Source organism: Trichomycterus rosablanca, chromosome 21 (assembly GCF_030014385.1).
Source record: "Trichomycterus rosablanca isolate fTriRos1 chromosome 21, fTriRos1.hap1, whole genome shotgun sequence".
NCBI lineage: Eukaryota > Metazoa > Chordata > Actinopteri > Siluriformes > Trichomycteridae > Trichomycterus > Trichomycterus rosablanca.
The window spans coordinates 19612701-19634586 of NC_086008.1; the positions used below are offsets into that span (position 1 = coordinate 19612701).

General features: G+C 41.9%; 2 protein-coding genes across 11 annotated transcripts in view; one reads left to right on the forward strand and one right to left on the reverse strand.

The window, feature by feature from the left end:
• The window catches only part of LOC134335120 (C-X-C motif chemokine 9-like), an 11021-nt gene extending 6945 nt beyond the window's left edge, over nt 1-4076 (reverse strand). Inside the window, exon 1 of the mRNA XM_063017540.1 lies at nt 4058-4076. The gene's annotated coding sequence lies outside the window, so the exon portion shown is untranslated. The remainder of the gene's footprint in view (nt 1-4057) is intronic.
• rufy3 (RUN and FYVE domain containing 3) overlaps nt 295-21886 on the forward strand; it is a 29136-nt gene continuing 7544 nt past the window's right edge. For 5 of the 10 annotated variants that reach the window (XM_063017525.1, XM_063017527.1, XM_063017526.1 and 2 more), the window contains exons 1-17: nt 295-733; nt 11297-11470; nt 11551-11668; nt 11752-11853; nt 12478-12601; nt 12695-12759; nt 12846-12911; nt 13006-13075; nt 13319-13411; nt 13918-14001; nt 14371-14538; nt 15240-15337; nt 18604-18723; nt 18883-19006; nt 20102-20178; nt 20783-20807; nt 20920-20997. In XM_063017525.1, the coding sequence (XP_062873595.1) occupies nt 475-733; nt 11297-11470; nt 11551-11668; nt 11752-11853; nt 12478-12601; nt 12695-12759; nt 12846-12911; nt 13006-13075; nt 13319-13411; nt 13918-14001; nt 14371-14538; nt 15240-15337; nt 18604-18723; nt 18883-19006; nt 20102-20178; nt 20783-20807; nt 20920-20997 (1845 nt within the window). In that variant the 5' untranslated portion in view covers nt 295-474. Of the gene's footprint in view, nt 734-7042; nt 7689-9476; nt 9537-11296; nt 11471-11550; nt 11669-11751; nt 11854-12477; nt 12602-12694; nt 12760-12845; nt 12912-13005; nt 13076-13318; nt 13412-13917; nt 14002-14370; nt 14539-15239; nt 15338-16421; nt 18405-18603; nt 18724-18882; nt 19007-20101; nt 20179-20782; nt 20808-20919; nt 20998-21886 lie in introns of those variants that run through there. The other 5 variants (XM_063017531.1, XM_063017532.1, XM_063017534.1 and 2 more) reach the window with 5 other exon arrangements.

The following is a 21886-nucleotide window of genomic DNA, read 5'->3' on the forward strand; positions in this document are numbered from 1 at the left end:
ACAGTATATACACACACAGTCCAGAGATGTGCAAGTGGAGTGAATTGGAGATACAAAATTGTCCATGACTGTGTTCATGACTTGTTCTGTCAATAATGTAACCAAAGTGTGTACAACATTACAGTAACATCTTAATAAAATAAATAAATAAAATATAAATATTAGCATTAAATAGTGAACTACGGAGTCCCGCTGGTGACATTCGTCTACACTGCATGTCACCGCTGACCCGATAATCTCAGCACTGTGGTGTGATCACGTGATAACACGCACGTGACCGCGGTTGACGTTTACAGTAGCCGAACTTCCAGTTGTCGTGAGCGCGCGCGGTCATGAAGCCACACCGACGGTAAACAAAAACCCGAAATAAATCATTACAGTTTATTTATGAGCACCATAAACATCATGTCCTGAGAGAAACGGTATAAAACAAGCGCTGTTGTTCGTCCGGACCCGAGTAAAAGGACGCGGAACATGGCGGAGAAGAGCTCGAGCAGGGCTGAGCAGGGCTCGAAACTTTCGGGCGGTTTAAACAGCTCAGGTGAATTTAAGCGTCCGAACCCTGAGGAGAATAACGGTCACTTCAGCCCTGAGGAGGAGGACGCGTTCACTCCGAGCTCCGTCATTTACTTTAAAGAAGCCCTCGCTTCTGCTAACGTCCAGTTCAGCAAGAAAAGCTCCAGTCCTCCGGTGAAGTACGAGTTCCATATCGAAACCAGCAGGAAGATTAAAAGTGAGTTTTATTTCTGTATTTTTATTAATACTTATTTCGGTTACATTCACAACTGACAGAATGGCGCCACGATAGCTACACTGTACTGCCAAAAGTATTTGGACACTCGACCCTGAGCTTATCATATGAAAACAGAGTGGCCTCAGTGTGATATCATTAGCCATAACAACAATGCATATATATATATATATATATATCTACAGTATATATATATATATATTTCAAAAACACATACTATGAAAACAGAGTGGCCTCAGTGTGATATCATTAGCCATAACAACAATGCATATATATATATATATATATCTACAGTATATATATATATATATTTCAAAAACACATACTATGAAAACAGAGTGGCCTCAGTGTGATATCATTAGCCATAACAACAATATATATATATATATATATATATATATAGTATATATATATATATATATATATATATATATATATATATATATATATATATTTCAAAAACACATACTATGAAAACAGAGTGGCCTCAGTGTGACACACCTTCTCTTCAGTAGTTTTTCTTGATTATTTTTATTTTCTACATTGTAGATTAGTACTGAAGACATTCAAACTATGAAGGAACACGTATGGAATTATGTAGTGAACAAAGAAAATGTTAAACAAACCAGAATATGTTTTATATTTTACCAACTCTACCTCTGCACAACACAACTGATGCTCTCAAACACATAAAAAAAAGCAAGAAATTCCAGAAATTAACTCTAGACAAAGCACAAACATTAATTGAAAACCGTTCCAGGTGGCACCTCATGAAGCTGATTGAGAAAATGCCAAAAAGTGTGCAAAGCTGTCATCAAAGCAAAAGATGGTTACTTTAAAGAATATAAAATATAAAACATATTCTGGTTTGTTTAACACTTTTTTGTTCACTACATAATTCCATACGTGTTCCTTCATAGTTTGAACGTCTTCATTATTAATCTACAATGTAGAAAAAAAAAAAAAAATCAAGAAAAACCACAGGAATGAGAAAGCGTGTCCAAACTTTTGACTGGTACTGCATATCAGATATCCCATTTCAAAAACACATACTATGAAAACAGAGTGGCCTCAGTGTGATATCATTAGCCATAACAACAGCCAATCTTCTTAGAAGGCGTCTCACAATAGTTTGAACTTTGTCTCTGGGAATTTGTGCCCATTCATGGTTGATATTCCAGTTCATTCCAAAGCTGGCCGTGCAGGTCAATGAAGATATACTTTATTTGTCATATAAACATATACAGTTGTAAATTCTTTCTTTGCATATCCCAGCTATCCCTAGGTGGGTCGGTTCGGGTCCTTTCTGTGAGTTTGCATGTTCTCCCCGTGTCCGCGTGGGTTTCCTCCGGGTGCTCCGGTTTCCTCCCACAGTCCAAAAACATGCCACCAGGCTAATTGAAAACACTGAACTGTCCTATAGATACCTAGATGCACAAACCAGTGCGTTGTGGTGCCGGTCCCAGGCCCGGATAAAATAGGGAGGGTCGTGTCAGGAAGGGCATCCGGCGTAAAAATTGTGCCAAATCAAGTGCGGACCGTGATCCGCCGAGAGCCGACCCCGCAACCGAACGGGACAAAAGGCCAAGGAAAAAAAGAAGTCTTTAAACAGGACCTTCCCTAAATTGTTGCTTTAATATTGAAAGCAAATGATTCCTTAATATAACTGATTTATTATTCATTATTACCTGTTTGCAACTGTCGGCTGAAACACATGAACTGAAATACTACAAAGGGTCTACCATTACTTTTGTCCATATACTTTATGATGATATGATTTTGTGTATATAAATAGACAGAAGCACACACACGTACTATAATGCCAAAAGAATGTGGACATCTTGCCATCCTATTCCACTGGCCCTGCTTTCCAGCTACAACAGACTTTTGTGTGTGTGTATTCAGAGAGTGTGGGTGCTAGACTGGCTTAGAGTTCAGACTTGTTTCCCAATGACGATGTGTTGCATGTTATTAAGCGCCAAGCATGACATGATGGCACATGACACCAGGCATCAAATTCTAAATAACAATATGTTTAACAGAAGCAAAGTTCATAAAGCATCAAGTATTATTTTTAGACGTCTATTATTTATTATGGATCAAAGAGCTTTTAAATACATCTACTGTATATATGTATATATATTTACGCACTAACTTTACACTTACATTTTCATTTACATTAAGGGCCTTGCTCAAGGGCCCAACAGAGACAACCTGGCAGTGGTGGGGTTTGAACCAGTGACCTTCTACTTACTAGTCCAGTACCTTTTTCCACTAGGTTTTTAGAAGTTTTTCAAGGATAAATAGCCTATTTCTTTGTGAGGTCTTTCGATATAGTAGCGACTGTCCACAAAACTAATCAAAATAAAGTGGAGGCAGCATCTCAAAAAGTAGCACAGACTTGGGGATAGATACAGTACCACATACGGTCCATCATAAAGGAATAGAGAACATATATAACACGGCAGTCACACTTCGTAGCTCAGGTCACCTTCTTGAATATACTTAACAAACTGGATGGCTAAACATGGCTACAAGATGCAGAAGTCAGTGGCTGCAACAGAATGCCTGTCCAGACCTTAACCCCTTCAAGAATCTTTGGAAAAACCCAAGGTTGGCTTTTCACAGATGCCCACTTTAAATTTTGATGGTGCTCAAGAGAATCTGCCATGAAGAATGGGAAAAACTGCCCAAATGCAGATCAGTAACGCTTGTAGTGACAAACCTATGAAAACTTGCAGCTGTAAATGCTACCAGAGGGGCTGGATGCTTTTATTTTTTACTACTGTATGTCCTACACCATGTCCTAATGAGTAAACCAAATGTGACTTCACCCAGAAAACCAACCCCTTTTTTTTTTTTTTTGTAGAAATGTAAAGAACCACAGATATTCAAAAAAAGAGAAGTCTGCTATGTGGTTGAACTTGGATTGTGAAACTACAGTAGTGTAACAGTAAAAACGTGGCTCAAACAGTGAATACTTGTACATATAACCAAGGTTTCGTGTTAGAATCCGTTAGTAAACAACAGATGGACACATGAAGGTTCAAAGTGCAAAATAAAAAACAGTCAAACGAATGTGGAGTTGATGTGGTGGAAATTGACCTGGCATCAGAGCACGTGCAAGACTTCAGTGTACTCAAGTAAATATTTTATTATTTACCCAAGATATTATTTGTGCTTACAACCCGAGTAGTCACTCTTACCAAAGTCACACCATACCTTACCGCAGAGTGCCACAAAATGGGACAGGCAAATACATGAATTACCCATAAGATAAAAGACAAAATAAAAAATATAACAAACCGTTCTTTATCAAATCTGGTTTGTGTCCTGCATTACACGAGTCTTATCCCATCATTATGGTCTTGATCATCACCACCACCACCAGCAACACATACTGTGTGGGAGCAAAACATGAAAACAGCTTCAAACCTTGACTTCTCAAGCTGCGTTTGGTTATTCGTTGACAATCTAGTCCTGTGTTTGAGTTATCCAAAAGTGCAGGTGAAAGGTCACTAATATAAAAAGTACAGTATGTGAGAAGCTCAGCAACCATATTTAGGGATGTCCCGATCACGTTTTTTTGTTCCCGATCTTTTATTTTGATCCCGATCTTTTATTTTGATCCCGATCTTTAATTTTGATCCCGATCCGATACCGATTCTCAAACCGATACTTGTATTTTCTAGATATTGTCTAGATAAGAACTAGATAATACTGTTCACACGGTGCACACTTCAAGTACATAACAGTTATTCAGATTAATCCAATGTACATGTTTAACAACTGAATAGCTCTGCAGTGCTGTAGGAAAAAAATTGCCTGCATCCAAACTATTGCTTAATGTTCTTTTACAAAATAAAAGTAAACAAACCTAGTGCAGCATTGTAGTAAAAATGAAGTGAGATAATTACAGTTTCACTTTGAACTTTATATTCAAAGAACATAATTCTGTTGAATGCAGTGATACACTAAAAATGAACAAACATCTCCACTCACAAGTGGTGTAGCAGCTTAACTTGAATATAAAAAAACAAATAAGTTACTTAACAGCATTACAGTAAAACCTGAATACCAAAATAAAATGGAAAGGCTCTTTTGTTATGAAGGAAAGCCAGTTCTTAAAGTGCTTGTATTGTGACAATGGTTTGATGGAGTGAGTGTGTTTTGACCCTTTGGGGCTTCCATAGTGCATGGGATAACGTGCTCGGCTCTGGCTGTCCGCTATTCAGTACAGTAACAGAAGTTAATAAAGTGTTAAATGCTCCCGACAATTAGTGAATATAGCGTGTATTTATTTCTTTATTAAGCGATTACATAACTAAGCCAATCAGAGTGCTTGATACTGAGATGTCGTTCAGTCTTGTAACACGTAAACTCGTAAAAGCTGTATGTTATGGTCCTGAAGTTTTAATACTGGGATTAAAAGTGATTGTTTTGTAAACCGGAGTGATCCTCGACTCACACACCATGTAAACAGTAAAATTCTACAGTAATGAACGCAGCTCTGCTCCCACCGCCTCGTGAAACGCTCGCATTACAGACATTACACCGCTGATGGACTCGTTTCACTTTCCAATTTCCAATTTAAAGTATTTCCACACAGCGGACACGCTGACGTAAAACAAAAGATCGGGTTATGATCGGCATTAGTAAAGCCGATTTCCGATCAGTTAAAAATGCCTTGATCGGCCCCGATCCCGATCTGTGAGATCGGATCGGGACATCCCTAACCATATTAATTACAAATCTTAACAGATCAGGTGTTTTAAAGTAGGTTGTGTTGTATGTACCTTTGGTGAGCAAGGAGTGGCCCTCGGGATCTAAACGTCTCAGTGTTTACACTGATTTTTTTTGTTGGATGCTAGTGGGTGTTCCTGGTGTCATTTACTGCTTCTTGCTTGGTTTATTTATGTATTTTTTGTATTTTTTTCCACGTACAGTCAGTACAGCCTGCATTTTTCACCTGCGAGTCGAATCGAGTTCATACACCGACGGGCACTGTGTACGGAGGGCCGCACCCCCATCAGCGTTATCCCTCAGCCCTGTGCAGGCGCCATCAGTCAGCCAGCAGGGGCCGCAGTCGCACCAGTTATGAGGACCTATGATCCGACTTTCTTACCCTCTAACCCTGAACAGCAGCCAGTCGTTGTTCATGCAGCCGCCCGGCCCAGTTGTAAAGCAGAGCTGAGATTCGATACGATGTATTCCAAACCCCAACTCTGAGCTTGCTTGGTTTATTTAGCAGAATTGGTAGCACTGTCGCCTCACAGCAAAGAAGGTCCTGGGTTTGATTCCCAGGTGGAGCGAATGTGTTTGACACTAAAGACTTACACTGATGATTCTTGTGTATCGATTAACTACCGGTCCTGTCATGAATGTAACCAAAGTGATAATAAATAATAAATAAATAAATAGCCGCTCAGGTGGCGCAGCGGTAAAAAGACACGCTGCGACCAGGGCTGGATTCTGAGTACGCGGTATCGAATCCAGCTCTGCTTCACCGGTTCGAGGCCGAGTGGCTGTATGAGCCAGCGATTGGCCGGTTGCTCAGTTGGGGGGCGGGACAAAGAACCGGATGTGGGTCTCTCTCTGTCAGAATGCGATTACGACCTCTGCCGGCCGATCAGAGGCGCCTGCACAGGAGATGAGGAGGAGCGCCCTTAGGGTGTGTGTCTCCGCATGCAACGCTAGGTGGCGCCAAACTCATCAATGTGTGGGTGGCAAAAATGCATCCGGCTGCTGCTCATGTTTCGGAGGGGATACGGGTTAGCATCGATCTACTCGGTCAGGGCGGGGTTCGGCATAGACGGAGAGGAAGCACGATGCAAATTGAACAATTGGATGCGCTAAAGGGGGAGAGAAAGGGGCAAAAAATAAATAAATAAATAAATAAATAGCAGAACTGGCAGATTAAAGTCATGGCAAATGTCTTTCCCGTCTTAACATTGTATGTACAGTACTATTATACAATGTATGTCCCTGATTGCATACTGCAGCGGTAGTGGAAGGAGCCTGCCCTCCCTCAGACACGGCTGATTGCGTCTGTGTGGACGTTTGACCAGGATGTTTAACTTTTTGATAATGAATCATGTTTAATGGATCGTACCAGGATAATATCAGTGTATTATGCAAATCAAGACTAGAAGAGACAGTGTTCTTGTCTTAGGCATCCTCATTGAGCCAAGAGAAATGGATCAGGGATGAGTTGCCTGGCCCTTGCATGAGGCACAACACCCCCCACAGGGACGAATCTGTCTCCGCTTGCACCATCTGCTCACGTGACTTGCACAAAGCAGCACAGCATCACAGCAGCCATCTTGGTCAACACCCACTCGCTTGCTGCGCACACTACCAAAGCAGTCAGGTTGAGTGGGGGCTGTGCAGGGAGACGCCGAGACTGTGATTGTTGCTCCGCCGCTCAGCCATTTGCAGCATCTTAATCCTCTCGTCCTGCTCGGCCTCATCGTTTATCCACACGGGACATTTTCTCCCGAGGACCTCTTTTTTTTTTTAAGCTCGTAAAAGCATCTTCTCTTGGTCTCTTAGTTTTTTTCCCCCCTTTCGCTTCTGCTGTTTGCATTCCATCGGGCCGAGCAGCGTCTCTTTCTGCCGTCCCATTTCGGCTCGTCGGCAGGAGGTCTCGTGCGTCTTCCCCGCTCGATCTGTATTCTGCAACCTCTTCGGGCATCGGGGCGAGGGAGGCCGTCGCTGCTGCTGTCGTTGTCGGGCTCCGGGCCTCTGAGCTGAGTCACCATGTCGGATCTGACGCCGCAGAGCGAGGCGCCCACCCCCACCACGGACAAGATCACACAGGCCGCCCGCGAGACCATCTACCTGTGCAACTTCCGTGTGTCCGTGGACGGCGAGTGGCTGTGTCTGCGGGAGCTCAATGACATCTCGCTCACGCCCGAGCCCGAGCCGGCTCACGAAGGTAGGCGAAGGCGGCCACCGTGCCACCCAGGGCTCGACGTGCCTGCCGGGAAGTGTAGTTTAAGTGTAGGCTTTGTTGGTTTATTTGGGGGGGGGGGGGGGGGGGGGGGGGGGGGGGGGTGATGATGATGCCTGTTTAGAGCGAGTGGAAGATGCTTGTTCGTCATTTAAGGCGTGTCAGCAATGCCTACATTTAGCCAGGTGCTGCATATGTGTACATACTCATGGCTGAACAATTAATCGTATTTTAATAACAATCCTGATGATTAAATTCCTCAGTTAATCAGACGTATTTAATGCGATATCATTACGCTTTCCATTTATGTTTCATCAATTTCGTCAATTCCTTTTATCATTTTGATCGTATTTGTGTTAGCAGGAATGGAGCAATGTGGCCTTATGCTATTTAATAGTATGAAATTGAATCCCACATGATTTAAACACGCCAACATCACACCTTTGATATTAGATACTCTGAGGATGTCCATACCAGATACACTATAGGGCCAGAAGTGCCAGAAGTGTTTAGACACCTGACCACGAGCTTGCTGGACCTCTGTGTGATCTTCTCAGCTAGAACACTCTGAAGTTTGTCTGTGGGAATTTGTGCACCTTAGCCAAAAGAGTACTTGTCCTCTGATTCTGCATAGCTGCATACATGTTGTAGCTGAAATACATGGAAAAAAAAGAAAAAATTTGAAGGGGTGTCGTAATACTTTTGTCCGTGTAATGTAAATATGAATATCGGTTGATTCCTTTAACTTTCATATTAGTGTTAATCCGGACAGATCAATTCTTGGCATCTGTGGGCAGAGATTATTTTTCCACATCACAAACTCATTCATTCATTCATTCACTGTCTGTCTTACTGCCACTTTATCCTATTCGGGGTCGCAGTGGGTACAATTCACCGGGCGAAAGGTGGGATCACCCTGCCTGTACAGGTCGCCAGTCCAACACAGGGCAAACATGCACAGGGCAATTTAGTAGGTCCAAAGAATGGCCCCCAGATATAAAGACAAGATGTCTCGAACATGGCATTAAAACCCAAATAAATAAATTAATAGTAAGTACAATTGACCTGACTGCTTTTGATGTCTTCAGACTGTTAGAGGAAACTCACATGAACACGGAGAGAACATGCAAATTGTACACAGAAAGAACACTGTCCACCTGCTCCACCTGGGAACCGAACCCAGGATCATCTTGCTGTAAGGCAACAGTGCTTTAATATAATACCGACGCGACCTACCCCCCCCCACATCACACCTGACCATTGAAGAACAGCATGAAAGGGGGGTAACAAAGTATATAGAGAAACAGATGGACTACAGTCAGTAATTGTAGAACTACAAAGTGCTTCTGTATGGTAAGTGGAGCTGATAAAATGAACTGAGTGAAGAAACAAGGAGGTGGTTTTAATGTTATGGCTGATCGGTGTATAATAATGGGAATTCAGAGGCTCCACATTTATTATGGTACAAGAATATTGTAAGGTTGGAGGTTTCTGCATTCAAAATCAGCATTCCTAAATTGGGACTAAATACACTTAATACAAGGGACATTTTTTTATTATTATTATTATTTTAAAGTTAGTTATTAGTTGGTTGGATGTTAGACATTGTTACTTTGCTTTATGATAAGAGCTACGTAAGCAGGTGGGTTCATGCTTTCGTAACTCAGAAAAAGTGCTGCTTACTGTAGCTGCTCCCCTCTACACCCACGATATGCATGAAACGATTTCTTTTTTTGTTTTCTGATTTTTTTTTTTCCATTGTCCTTTGCAAAGACTCATGGGAAGATTTCACAGAATTGGTGGAACAAATGCAAATGCTTGATGAGTTCAAAGGTGCGTATGGTGGCATTGCTTTCTCCCTTCGCTCCCATCTCCACGAGCACCATCCGAAAGCCGTAGCAGCTGTGTGTAGTGGCCATCCAGCCCTCCCCTTAGCACACGACATCGTCGCTTACTAGATTCTAGCACGGCTACGTTACGGGCTGATCTTCTATGTGCATCTCTGGCATGCTTGTTTGTTTGTTTTTGTGTCCATACTGTCCATCTTAGCTTCTAGCATACAAGATACTATAAAGTGCACCTAGCTGTTTAGCTGGCTTTCTTTTTTGAGCTGATTTTGAGTCTTTAACTCTTTCATACTTTACTTTCAACCTCTGTCCGCCCCACCCATTCTCTCTGGCAGATCTTTTCATCTACTTGCATGATGATTTAGGTATTTCCACACCGCAAATGAGTTTTAGCAGGACTCAGGATTTTAATTTGTTTTGTAGTGCTGCAAAACTGACAATTGTTAAAATGAACGTTGTAAGTATCTTGAAATGTGACTGAAGTCTCCAGCAGATTCTTTAAGTCTTGTAAGTTGAACAAAGTGTGGCAGGGTGCATTATTCTTTAGAAACAGACCACTGCCGTCATAGTGCATCCTACTGCCATGTCCTTACCAGGTAAGTGTCGTGCCCACGCCCAGTCAGCTGTCCATATGATATAAAAGGCACTTTCTTCAGTTGCTCTATGGTTTAGTTTTGATGCTCACATGCTCACTGTAGGCACTCATACACTTCTTACTTTGACTACAGATCGATCTGAATCATTTGATCAGTGCTGCTTTACTAACAGGTTGCTGGTGAGGAACTACAGTACATTCAGACTACATTTTTTTCTTATCATTGTGGGCGGCACGGTGGCTTAGTTGGTAGCACTGTCGCCTCACAGCAAGAAGGTCCTGGGTTCGATCCCCAGGCGGGGCGGTCCGGGTCCTTTCTGTGTGGAGTCTGCATGTTCTCCCCGTGTCCGCGTGGGTTTCCTCCGGGAGCTCCGGTTTCCTCCCACAGTCCAAAGACGTGCAAGTGAGGTGGATCGGAGATGCAAAATTGTCCACGACTGTGTTCGATATAACCTTGTGACCTGATGAATCTTGTGTAATGAGTGACTACCGTTCCTGACATGACGTTAAAATCCTAATAAACAAACAAACTTATCGTTGTATAATTTCTGTAACCCAGTGGTTTGAGTTATTTGTCTAACTAATGGTCACCAGGTACTGGATGTGTATTACTGCGTGTTACATACATACGCTTTTCAAAATTAGGGTTGACGCATTATAAATAACTGTAACACTTAACATTCAACTCTTTCTGACTCAACCGTCATATTGATCCCGGCTTGGGACAAGCACTAAGGGTGCACTAACGTGTCCCCCAATGACTAGGTTCATGTTACACCATGCACATTCTGTATTTGTGATTCGAACCCCCGAATCCCTGGAGGTTTGGCTGTTGCCAGCAGCATGGCGTTCACGATTTCACCACACAAACTAAATAATACACAAGCTAGGACATGTAATAAAACAACATTGAAATGGAACCTAATCTAATGTAAGCAGAGATAGAGTTGTTTTGTCTGACTGAGCGTGTAATTAAAACAAAGTGAGATCCAGCTTCTGCCATACCAACACCAAAATATGAAATATTGAATTCTCTGTGCATTGTTTCATTGTCCAATCTGTATTAAAGCTAATAGTTTATGATTTCCCAAAAGCTTTAAAAAGGTGTCCGTATAGCCGTGTAATATCGTGTCATATTTCTGTACCCTTAGATCCCAAGGACCCCATCGCCATCGAAAGGCTTAACCTGATGAACATGGCCAAGCTGAGCATAAAGGGTCTGATCGAGTCCGCCCTTAACCTGGGTCGCACCCTGGACTCGGACTACGCGCCCCTGCAGCAGTTCTTTGTCGTGATGGAGCACTGTCTAAAACACGGACTCAAAAGTAGATAACATGATTTAGTGCATTAACTATTTCTTTTTTCTATGCTGTCCCTCCTTGATTAAACGTTTGATGTGTTATAGGTAAGAAGACGTTCCTCGGTCAGAACAAGTCCTTTTGGGGGCCTTTAGAGCTGGTGGAGAAGTTGACTCCTGAAGCTGGCGAGATTACAGCTAGTGTTAAAGACCTTCCTGGACTGAAGTGAGCCTGATCTTTCTTGCTAAGTGTGTTTTCCACTGTGTGTGTGTGTGTCACTGTGCTGATTTGGATGTTTTTTCCTGTAGAACTCCTTTAGGAAGAGGCCGTGCATGGCTGAGACTGGCCCTGATGCAGAAGAAGCTCTCGGACTACATGAAGACCATTATCAACAGGAAGGACCTTTTAAGGTAGCCTTTAGTAGGGTGTCCGGGTGGATTGGGGTCTAAAGCACTAGCCCATGATCGCTGGACTCTCAAGCTCTCGAGTCCGAATCCCAGGCAGTGCTATCAATCTGGACAGTCGTGTAAACACTAGGGATGTAACGATGCACCACAAGACAGTTAACAACCGATTCAAAAATGTTACGATTCAAATCGATTTGACATGTAAAATGAATCGATATTCACTTTAAACAGCAGAGGGCACTGGCGCGGTACACCTCGCCTGGTTGACGTCACCGGCGCTATACGCCTGGTTGCCAGATTCGGGGTTTTCCAGCCAAATTGGGCTTAAAATTGTTTCGCATAGTTTGTACCTACCTCAGAAATAAAGGCATTAATTATTTAGATAAATAAAAGATGAGCACAAATACAGGATTTTATTTTCTTTTTTAAGAGCAATAATAAAAGGAAACTTTGTCATCATTTGTCCTTAATTTCAGTTAAAAAAATCGTATCGTGAACCCAGTATCGTGAATGGCATGGCATCGTGGGTTGAGTGTATCGTTACATCCCTACTAAACACAGTTGTACAGTTGTGACCTTTGCTGTCGGGTTGAGAATGAATTGATTGATTTTTTTTGTGGTCCTCAGCGAGTTCTATGAGCCCAATGCTCTGATGATGGAGGAAGAGGGGGCGGTAATCGCCGGACTGTTGGTGGGGCTCAACGTCATCGATGCAAACTTGTGTATGAAAGGAGAAGACCTGGATTCGCAGGTAGTTTATCCTGCAGAACACACCAGGATTGGTCAGGATCCGTATGTTTATCAGATACTGTTAACGTGTTTGTTTATCCTGCTATCTGTGTAGGTTGGGGTGATAGATTTTTCCATGTATCTAAAAGATGGAGGTCATAGCAGCAAGAGCACAGAGGGGTGAGTCAATAGTCTATAGACCACGTATACCAGCATTTCTCGTTATATGTTTCTATTTCCTGGTATTTATTACTGTGTTGTTCCAGCGACGGACAAATCACAGCTATTCTCGACCAGAAGAATTACGTCGAAGAGCTCAACAGACATTTAAGGTAGAGATACTGTTACACGTGTGTATGTTGTCCTCTTGGTTTCTCTTATTCTGGTTTAATTTGATGGGTCTCGTATCGCTTTCTTCTTCACCAGCGCTTCTGTGAATAACCTACAAGCCAAAGTGGACGCGCTGGAAAAGTCGAACACGAAACTTACAGAGGAGGTGCGTCACTTTATTCTCAACTCATCATTAAATTACATCCGTAACCTGAAAGAAATAACTAGGTGATTATGGTGATTTGATGATCATCAAGGTTAAATGCATTTCTGATTACGTGACTCGATCCTTTATGTCATTAAGACAAACCTGTAGAAAAGCTGTTTACTTTCCAGTAGAGAGTGTGTTTTAAGTAAAGTTTGGAACGTGTTGTGCTGCCACCGACTACATTTTTGTCTGCTACCCCAGCTTGCAGTTGCAAACAACAGAATCATCACATTGCAAGAGGAGGTGGAGAGGATGAAGGACGAAAGCTCTTACCTTGTGGAGTCCAGTCGCAAGGTACCGTGGTGGAATTTTAATCTGAGACGAGAACGCTGCTATTTTATTATTCACCCAGAATACCTTTGTTGTACTCACAAGCCTGGGTAGCTACTCTCACCAATAGCATATCACACCCTACCTCAGACAAGCAGATAACATACGTTTATAAAAACAAAGAAATACTGTACAAAAATACACATGTTATAAGCATATAACAGGTTACAATTAACATGGCAACACCTCCTATCCTGTATTAAATTTGGTTAGCATTCTGTATTATCTATCTGGTCTGCATCCTGTGGCCTTTGTGGCCTTCATTCCCTGAGATTTGCTGTACCGTTGCAGCCTTGACCACACGACTCTCATCCTACCATCATGGTCTCGGACACCAGACACATACTAACCTAACTGGGAGTAAAGAGTGAAAAATGACTGACAGTTACTGACACTAATATGAAGTGTAACTTCTGAAGTTATGTAGGAGTTTGTGTGTGTGTGTGTGTGTGTGTGTGTGTGTGTTGTAGACATCAAAAGCAGATGGAGCTGCAGATGGCCAGGTACTCGGGGAGACTCGAAAACAACTGAAGGAGGAGACTCAACTCAGACTGGTGAGCTTTATTGCGTACACATTCAAATCTGTCAAATGAATTATTTAAACTGTTAAGAAATGTCAAAATAATTATTTGGAGCATTTTAATGAAATGAAATGAAATGCACAACGATTTCTTTAACGATAACTTTCTTCCCCCAGCGGCTCCTTTACATTCGGGAGGTCGCTACAGTGGATAATGATAATAATAAGGATATAATATTAATAATAGTAATGTAGTTACATCAGTAATAATAATGTAATCCATAATAATAATAATGATACTAATAATAAATAATTTATATAGCACAAGCTTAAGGACACTTTACAAAAGGTAATAACATATTAAGGGTGATTTTGGAAGATAATCAACTGATTTTATACTCAGGATGTGGAAAAGGAGCTGGAAGTGCAGATCGGGATGAGACAGGAGATGGAGCTGTCCATGAAGATGCTGGAGAAGGACGTTTGCGAGAAACACGACGCGCTGGTGGAGCTCAGACAGCAGCTAGAAGATCTGCGCAGAATCAACCACGAGCTTTCCCATAAGTCACAGGTATCAAATTATTGGGTGGGAATGAGTTATGTGCCAATAATGTCTGTAAACTAAAAGTTTAACCAACATTAGCATTATTCAAACGACTTAATATCTCATCATTAAATTGTAAAAGCTTGATTTCTAAGGTTGTCTTTATTAATATTCGACCTTGCCGCTCAGGTGGCGCAGCGGTAAAAGACACGCGCTGCAACCAGAGCTGGATTTCGAAGGAGCGTCGTTTCGAATCCAGCTCTGCCTTCACGGTCGAGGCTGGGCGGCTATGGACGACGATTGGCCTGTTGTCCGGGTGGGGGGCGGGACTTGAGACCGTAGGGGATGCTCTCTCAGGAACGGGGCGGTCGCGCCCTCTGCTGGCTGGTCGGTGGCGCCTGTATGGAGACGGGAGGGGGTGTGGCGGAGTGTGTGATCCTCCGTGCACGGTACTCTGCCACGCTACACTCGTCAAGTGTGGGTGATAAGACGGTCGATTGGCTGTGCACGTTTCGGAGGAGGCGTGGAACGGCCTCGTCAGCCCCAATCAGGAGCAGGAATCCGCACTATTGAGAGGATGATAGATGGGACGAAATTGGATGTGCTAAATTTATAAAAAATTAAAATATAAAAAATTAAAATAAATAAAATTAATATTCGACCTTTTTACCTTATGTAATTTTTTGTTTAATTAAGGCACAATCACATGAACCGTGTGTCTGTTTCAGAGCTCAGACAGCAGCGTGAAACAGAAGACTGAGATGATCGGTCGCTTCGAGGAGAAAACAAACCAGATGGCGAATACTATTAAACAACTGGAGAACAGGTAAACAAACAAAACACAAACTCATGTTTAACACTGTGTTCACATTGGCATAAGCTACCATTAGTCAAAATGAGAATGTTATGTTCATGATCATATAGACAAAATAGTCTGGCCGTCTGGAAAAGTCGGCAGGTTTGCACTTAGATCTAATCATGCGTCAACCAATCACAAATGAATGTTCATTCATACATTCGATGCACTTCGCCCCAGTTTCCCTCCCAAATTTAGTCGTATCCAATCACTCGGTCTGTATTTCCGCCTCGACTCCTGACCGAGGAGGTTTGAACTCGCGCACGTCCCCGCGGCCAGTGCAGGCGACCTGACTGTACAGCCGAGGTCGAAGCGGTACAGCGACGACGAAACCCGTTTGGGCGGCCAGCCAGGTTGATAGCACAGCCTGGGATTTGAAGTCGAGAACTCGAGATCTGCTTGGTGGCTCGGTGGGTAGCACCGTCGCCTCACAGCGAGAAGGTCCCGGGTTCGATCCCCAGGTGCGGCGGTCCGGGTCCTTTCTGCGTGGAGTTTGCACGTTCTCCCCGTTTCCGCGTGGGTTTCCTCCGGGTGCGCCGGTTTCCTCCCACAGTCCAAAGACGTGCAAGATTGTCCATGACTGTGTTGAATAGAACCTTGAGAAGTGATGAATCTTGTGTAATGAGTGACGACCGTTCCTGTCATGAATGTAACCAAAGTGTAAAACATGACGTTAAAATCCTAATAAACAAACAAACAAACAAACCTGAGCGTCCCGGATGACGTTTTATCGGGAGGATATGGTGCACTACTGGCTGTACAGTAGTGTTTTGTTATACCCCACGTGTAGATAAGGTATTTTGTTGTGTATACAAAGCCATTTCAAATACCAGGTTAAGTGAATAAGTACTACAGTGCATTCAGATAAGCAGCCCTTCCTTAATACACCGTGCTGATCTGTTCTAGCCTTTTCAATGTATTCTGTCTAAGCTTGTTTTTTCTCTGAGCAGATGCTAGTATTTTATCTAAACCAACTCCTTCTGCCTTCTGTCTCTTGTTGTTCCACCCTTCCCTTCGTTTTGCCATTCTTTCCTTTCTCCGTCGCCCCCGTCAGCGAGAAAGACCTGGTCAAGCAGGCACGGACTCTGAACTCGGCTGCCGGAAAACTCCTCCAGAAGCAACAGTAGATCGTTCGCAGCTTAACAGTCTCGTAGTCTCGCAACGTCGCGACGTCGCATATCCCACAAACAGCTAGCGCTCTTATTTTCTACCGAGTCCCAGACGGATCGCGGTTCCTCTCTCACACGGACGAGCGTATATCTCTGCTCCTAATTTAAACAGCGTACTCCAGACAGGCTCTCCTCTCTCTAGTCGTTTCATCTTTGTGGTTTACCGATGCAGCTACGGCCGTTTCAGACAGTACGAGGATGGCAGTACTAAGCGGGATATTATTTAAAGGTTGTCGCAGCAGTAGAAAGCATAGCATTACCTTTTCAGCTGCTTTCACAATATAACCATTTAAAAACAATCATTCTTGCAATATTTTAGCCCAGTTTTTAATTTTTTAATTGGGTTTAACAGGCATCTCACTCACAATAGACCCTAAATCTTATTTTCTTTCTAACTGTAACATTTTAGAATTATGCAATTGACTTTAAATCGAAGGCTTGTTGTACTCAGGAGGGTTTAGGTCCAGGTTTAAACTTGGTGGAAAATCATCATGTGCCTAAATTATATTTATAATTAAATACACGCTCACATATACAGACTAGCTGGACAGAAGTATTCGGACACCCCTTCTAATGATTGAAATCATGTGTTTCACCCACATCAATTATATAAAGTAATATGCTTCCAACTTTGCTGCAACAGTTTAGGGAAGGCCCTTTCCTGATTCTGATAAAGAAACTCCAGTGGCCTGAACAGAGCCCTAAGCTCAGCCCCCCTTAACAGCTTTGGAATGAACTGGAATGTCAACTGAGGCTTTTTTGATCAACATCAGTGCCCAGTTATACAAATGCAACTTTGCAGCAACAGTTTAGGGAAGGCCCTTTCCTGATTCAGATTTAAAGATACTCGATTGGCCTGTTCACCTCATCACTGCTTAACAGCCTCAGAATGAACTAGAACATCAACTGAGGCTTTCCCGATCAACACCAGTGCCCAGCCATACAAATGCAACTTTGCAGGAACAGTTTAGGGAAGGCCCTTTCCTGATTCAGATAAAGAAACTTCAGTGGCATGAACAGAGCCCTAAGCTCAGCCCCACTGAACAGCTTCGGAATGAACCGGAATGTCAACTGAGGCTTTCCCGACCAACATCATTGCCCAACCATACAAATGCAACTTTGCAGGAACAGTTTAGGGAAGGCCCTTTCCTGATTCCGATCCAAAGAAACTCGTGGCCTGAACAGAGCCATGAACTCAGCCCCACTGAACAGCTTCGGAATGAACCGGAACGTCAACTGAGGCTTTCCCGACCAACACCAGTGCCCAGCCATACAAAATTCAACTTTGCAGCAACAGTTTAGGGAAGGCCCTTTCCTGATTTGGATTTAAAGACACTCGATTGGCCTGTTCACCTCATCCCTGCTAAACAGCCTCAGAAATGAACTAGAACATCAACTCAGGCTTCGCTGACCAACATCAGTGCCCAGCTCTTATGACTGAATAGGTATACGCCAAATGAAATGTCCATCAAGCTCACGGTCAGGTGTCCAAATACTTTTGGCCATATAGTGTGTAAATACACCATACACATGCTTGAAATGGGGGGGTGATGTGTGTATAAGCCGGTATCGGCGAATCATTAGGAATTACATTAATACAAATAGATGATGCTGATAACTGCATAGCGTCGAGTACCGGCCCACTTCAAGCACTGTATATATATATATATATATGGAAGAGCGCAGTTTCAACTTAATAAAATTCTGAACCAGCTTCAAATATAACATCCAATGAAACAATGTCAAATACTTCTTACCATGAATTGTCCTCTTGTTTGCAAGTTTGACCGATTGACTGAACAGTGTATGTGGACTTTACCAATCTATGTCAAATGTAGGATAGTACCCAAATAAAAATTTAAAACAAACCCTTCTGACTTCTCGACTTTCTTTAGCACCCACAAACCCTCTGCACTCACCACATCACCTCTTTATCTCAGTCCTTCTTTCCTTAGTTTGTCTTTTAGTTCCTTTTTCCTCTGATTTCACGTTATCGAAGTTCTCCTCCCTGTCATGCTTTTTAGTTTCATTTTTTTACCTCATTGAGTTCATCTGGCTCGAACACAGATCTAAGCAGGCCGAGAAGCAGAGGGACCTGGCTGAGGAGGCTAACAAGCTCTTCAAGCAGGAGTTCGGGGACAAGATCGAGAGTCTGCAGCAGGAGGTGGAGCGATTACGGAAGCAGAGGTGTGCACTCTTCCCGTCATATATCATCTTGCATCTTACTTACTTGCATCAACTTGTAACCACCAGACCTGAGGTTTTACCATATGCACATTTAACACACTCCTAAACTAATGAAATTAAATACTTTGGTGCGTGTGTGTTTGCCTTTCGGGTGGGCAGGAGCAGTTTGGAGCAGGAGCTGAGGAAGGAGCGAGAGCGGCGACTAGGTCCGAATTGTGATGCCCTGCTAGGAAAAACCCCTCCGCACAGAGACATGATGCAGCAGGTGGAGGACATAAGAAAGGTGACGTAGCTTTATAGTGTATAACATTTATTGCTGCTACTACCTCTATTGATTTGATTTTTTTTATATGAAACTACGTTTTTTTTTATTTTTTTTTATTCCATTTATTCAATTACATAGTGTGTACAGCATTACTTGTATACTTTAATTCTTTGTACTTTAATACTTTTTGATCTATCTATCTATCTATCTATCTATCTATCTGTCTATCTATCTATCTGTCTGTCTGTCTGTCTATCTATCTATCTATCTATCTATCTATCTATCTATCTATCTATCTATCTATCTAATCATCTATCTATCTATCTATCTATCTATCTATCTATCTATCTATCTATCTATCTAATCATCTATCTATCTATCTGTCTGTCTGTCTGTCTGTCTGTCTGTCTGTCTGTCTGTCTATCTATCTATCTATCTATCTATCTAATCATCTATCTATCTATCTGTCTGTCTGTCTGTCTGTCTGTCTGTCTGTCTGTCTGTCTGTCTATCTATCTATCTATCTATCTATCTATCTATCTATCTATCTATCTAATCATCTATCTATCTATCTATCTATCTATCTATCTATCTATCTATCTATCTATCTATCTAATCATCTATCTATCTATCTATCTATCTATCTATCTATCTATCTATCTATCTATCTATCTATCTATCTATCTATCTAATCATCTATCTATCTATCTGTCTGTCTGTCTGTCTGTCTGTCTGTCTGTCTGTCTGTCTATCTATCTATCTATCTATCTATCTAATCATCTATCTATCTATATGTCTGTCTGTCTGTCTGTCTATCTATCTATCTATCTATCTATCTATCTATCTATCTATCTATCTATCTATCTATCTATCTATCTATCTATCTATCTATCTAATCATCTATCTATCTATCTATCTATCTATCTATCTATCTATCTATCTATCTATCTATCTATCTATCTCTATCTATCTATCTATCTATCTATCTATCTATCTATCACTGTGTAACCTGTGTATAGTGACAATAAAGATTCTATTCTATCCTATTTCGTTCATTAAGTGACTGGATGCCTTTTAGAACAATTGATTTGTTAAAGTTAAACGAACTTTTAGGAGCTGGAAACGGTCAGGAACGAGAATGACGCACTTCGAAATGTGCTGGAAGAGAAGACGAGTCTCGGCTCAAATTTGTAAGTCTTAAGTATCTCTGTTGTGACTTAATTAAATACACTATATGGACAAAAGTATTTGGACACCTGATCCTGTGCTTGTCAAACTAGAACAAAATCTTTTCAGCTAAAACAACAGCCACTCTTCTGAGAAGGCTTCTTGCATGATTTTAAAGCATGTCTCTGGGAATTTGTGCCCATTCATCAATCAAAAGATGAAAAGCTTTTGAGGGCTGGTCAGTTGATGTTCCGGTTCATTCCGAAGCTGTGCAGGCAGCAGGAGTCTTTAAACTTTAAGCTTTATTTCATGTCTTTATAGAGCTTGCCTTGTGCACGGGGGTACAGTCATACTGGAACAAGAACGGACCTTCCCTAAACTGTTGCTCCTTAATGTATTTGACTTATTACTCCTGTTATTATTCACATGAATTCACTAATTAGGGAAGTTTTAGCCTAGTGGGAAAGGTACTGGACTAGTAAGCAGAAAGTTGCTGGTTCAAACCCAACCACTGCCAGGTTGCCTTGAGCGTCTGCTAAATGCCGAAATGTCCCAATACTTTTGTCCATATAGTGTATGTTACCAAATCAAAGCCTAATTAAAATCGAATCTCCTTTCTTTCACTAGGTCCCTTTCACATGAAGACCAGCAGGTACGTTCGCCTGTCTTATTACTATGTGGCTAAAATGACTCCCCTGTGTGTGTATGTACGTATGTATAGATACTAAACCCAGATGTCCTGAAGTAATTTTTTCTTTCAATAGGATCAGTTCCTTCATGAGGAGCCAGAGCAGTGTATCTGCCCAAAGTGTGAACACACAGAATCTCTAACCAGACCAAAGGTACCGGGGTTTTCTCAGCAAAGTTTAATAATGATGAATATGAATAGAATTGAATTGTATTACCCACATTCTTCTATACAGGAGCCCTTGAATCAGCCCTTATTATTAGTGTAGAGTTTATTTTATACACACTAGAATCAGAATTCCAATCTAAAGGTGAAATATGCTGATAAAATTTAGTTTTAGGTTGAACTGTTGGTCATTTTTACAGGCAGGATGATTAACGTTAACATTTCCCACACTTACACACAAAGAATAAGACCCACATGTTCCATTGGATCTGAACTACAGACGTTGTTAAAACATCTAAAGCAGGGTTTTTTTGCGACCCAGGCATCAGAAGCAATGCATCTTACTTTCTGTGCTGTGCTCTGTACAGAACAATCTAGTCCAACTGTGGTTTACAAGTAACAAGTAACATAAAGCCTCCACAAGAGGCTTTAATAACAAGGGTCGCATCCCTTACCCAGTGTTTGAAAAACCCTTATCTAAAGGATTCAGTGTTTATGTACATGACCTACAGACCTTCTATAGCTCTCATAGTGTGGACGTGGTGGGCTGTTAGATTGATTTTAAGATTGGTTTTCACTGAAGGTTCATTCCTGGTTTGGAATAAACTGCATTTTCTGTATTTGTTGCAACTTGGCAGTGGTGGGGTATGAACCGGCAGCCTTCTGATTACTAGTTCAGCACCTTAACCACTGAGCTATCGTGAAACATCAGCTACAAATACATTTGGAAATAATAATTACAATATAATAACATGTTTACCCCCAGCTATTGCCTGGATAAAAATTTAATCCAATCTCAGTGGTGCTATCGGCCAACCAGGCGTCTGCGTGGAAATCTGTAGGACTGTTTACCATCCATTTGGAACGATTACACTGTA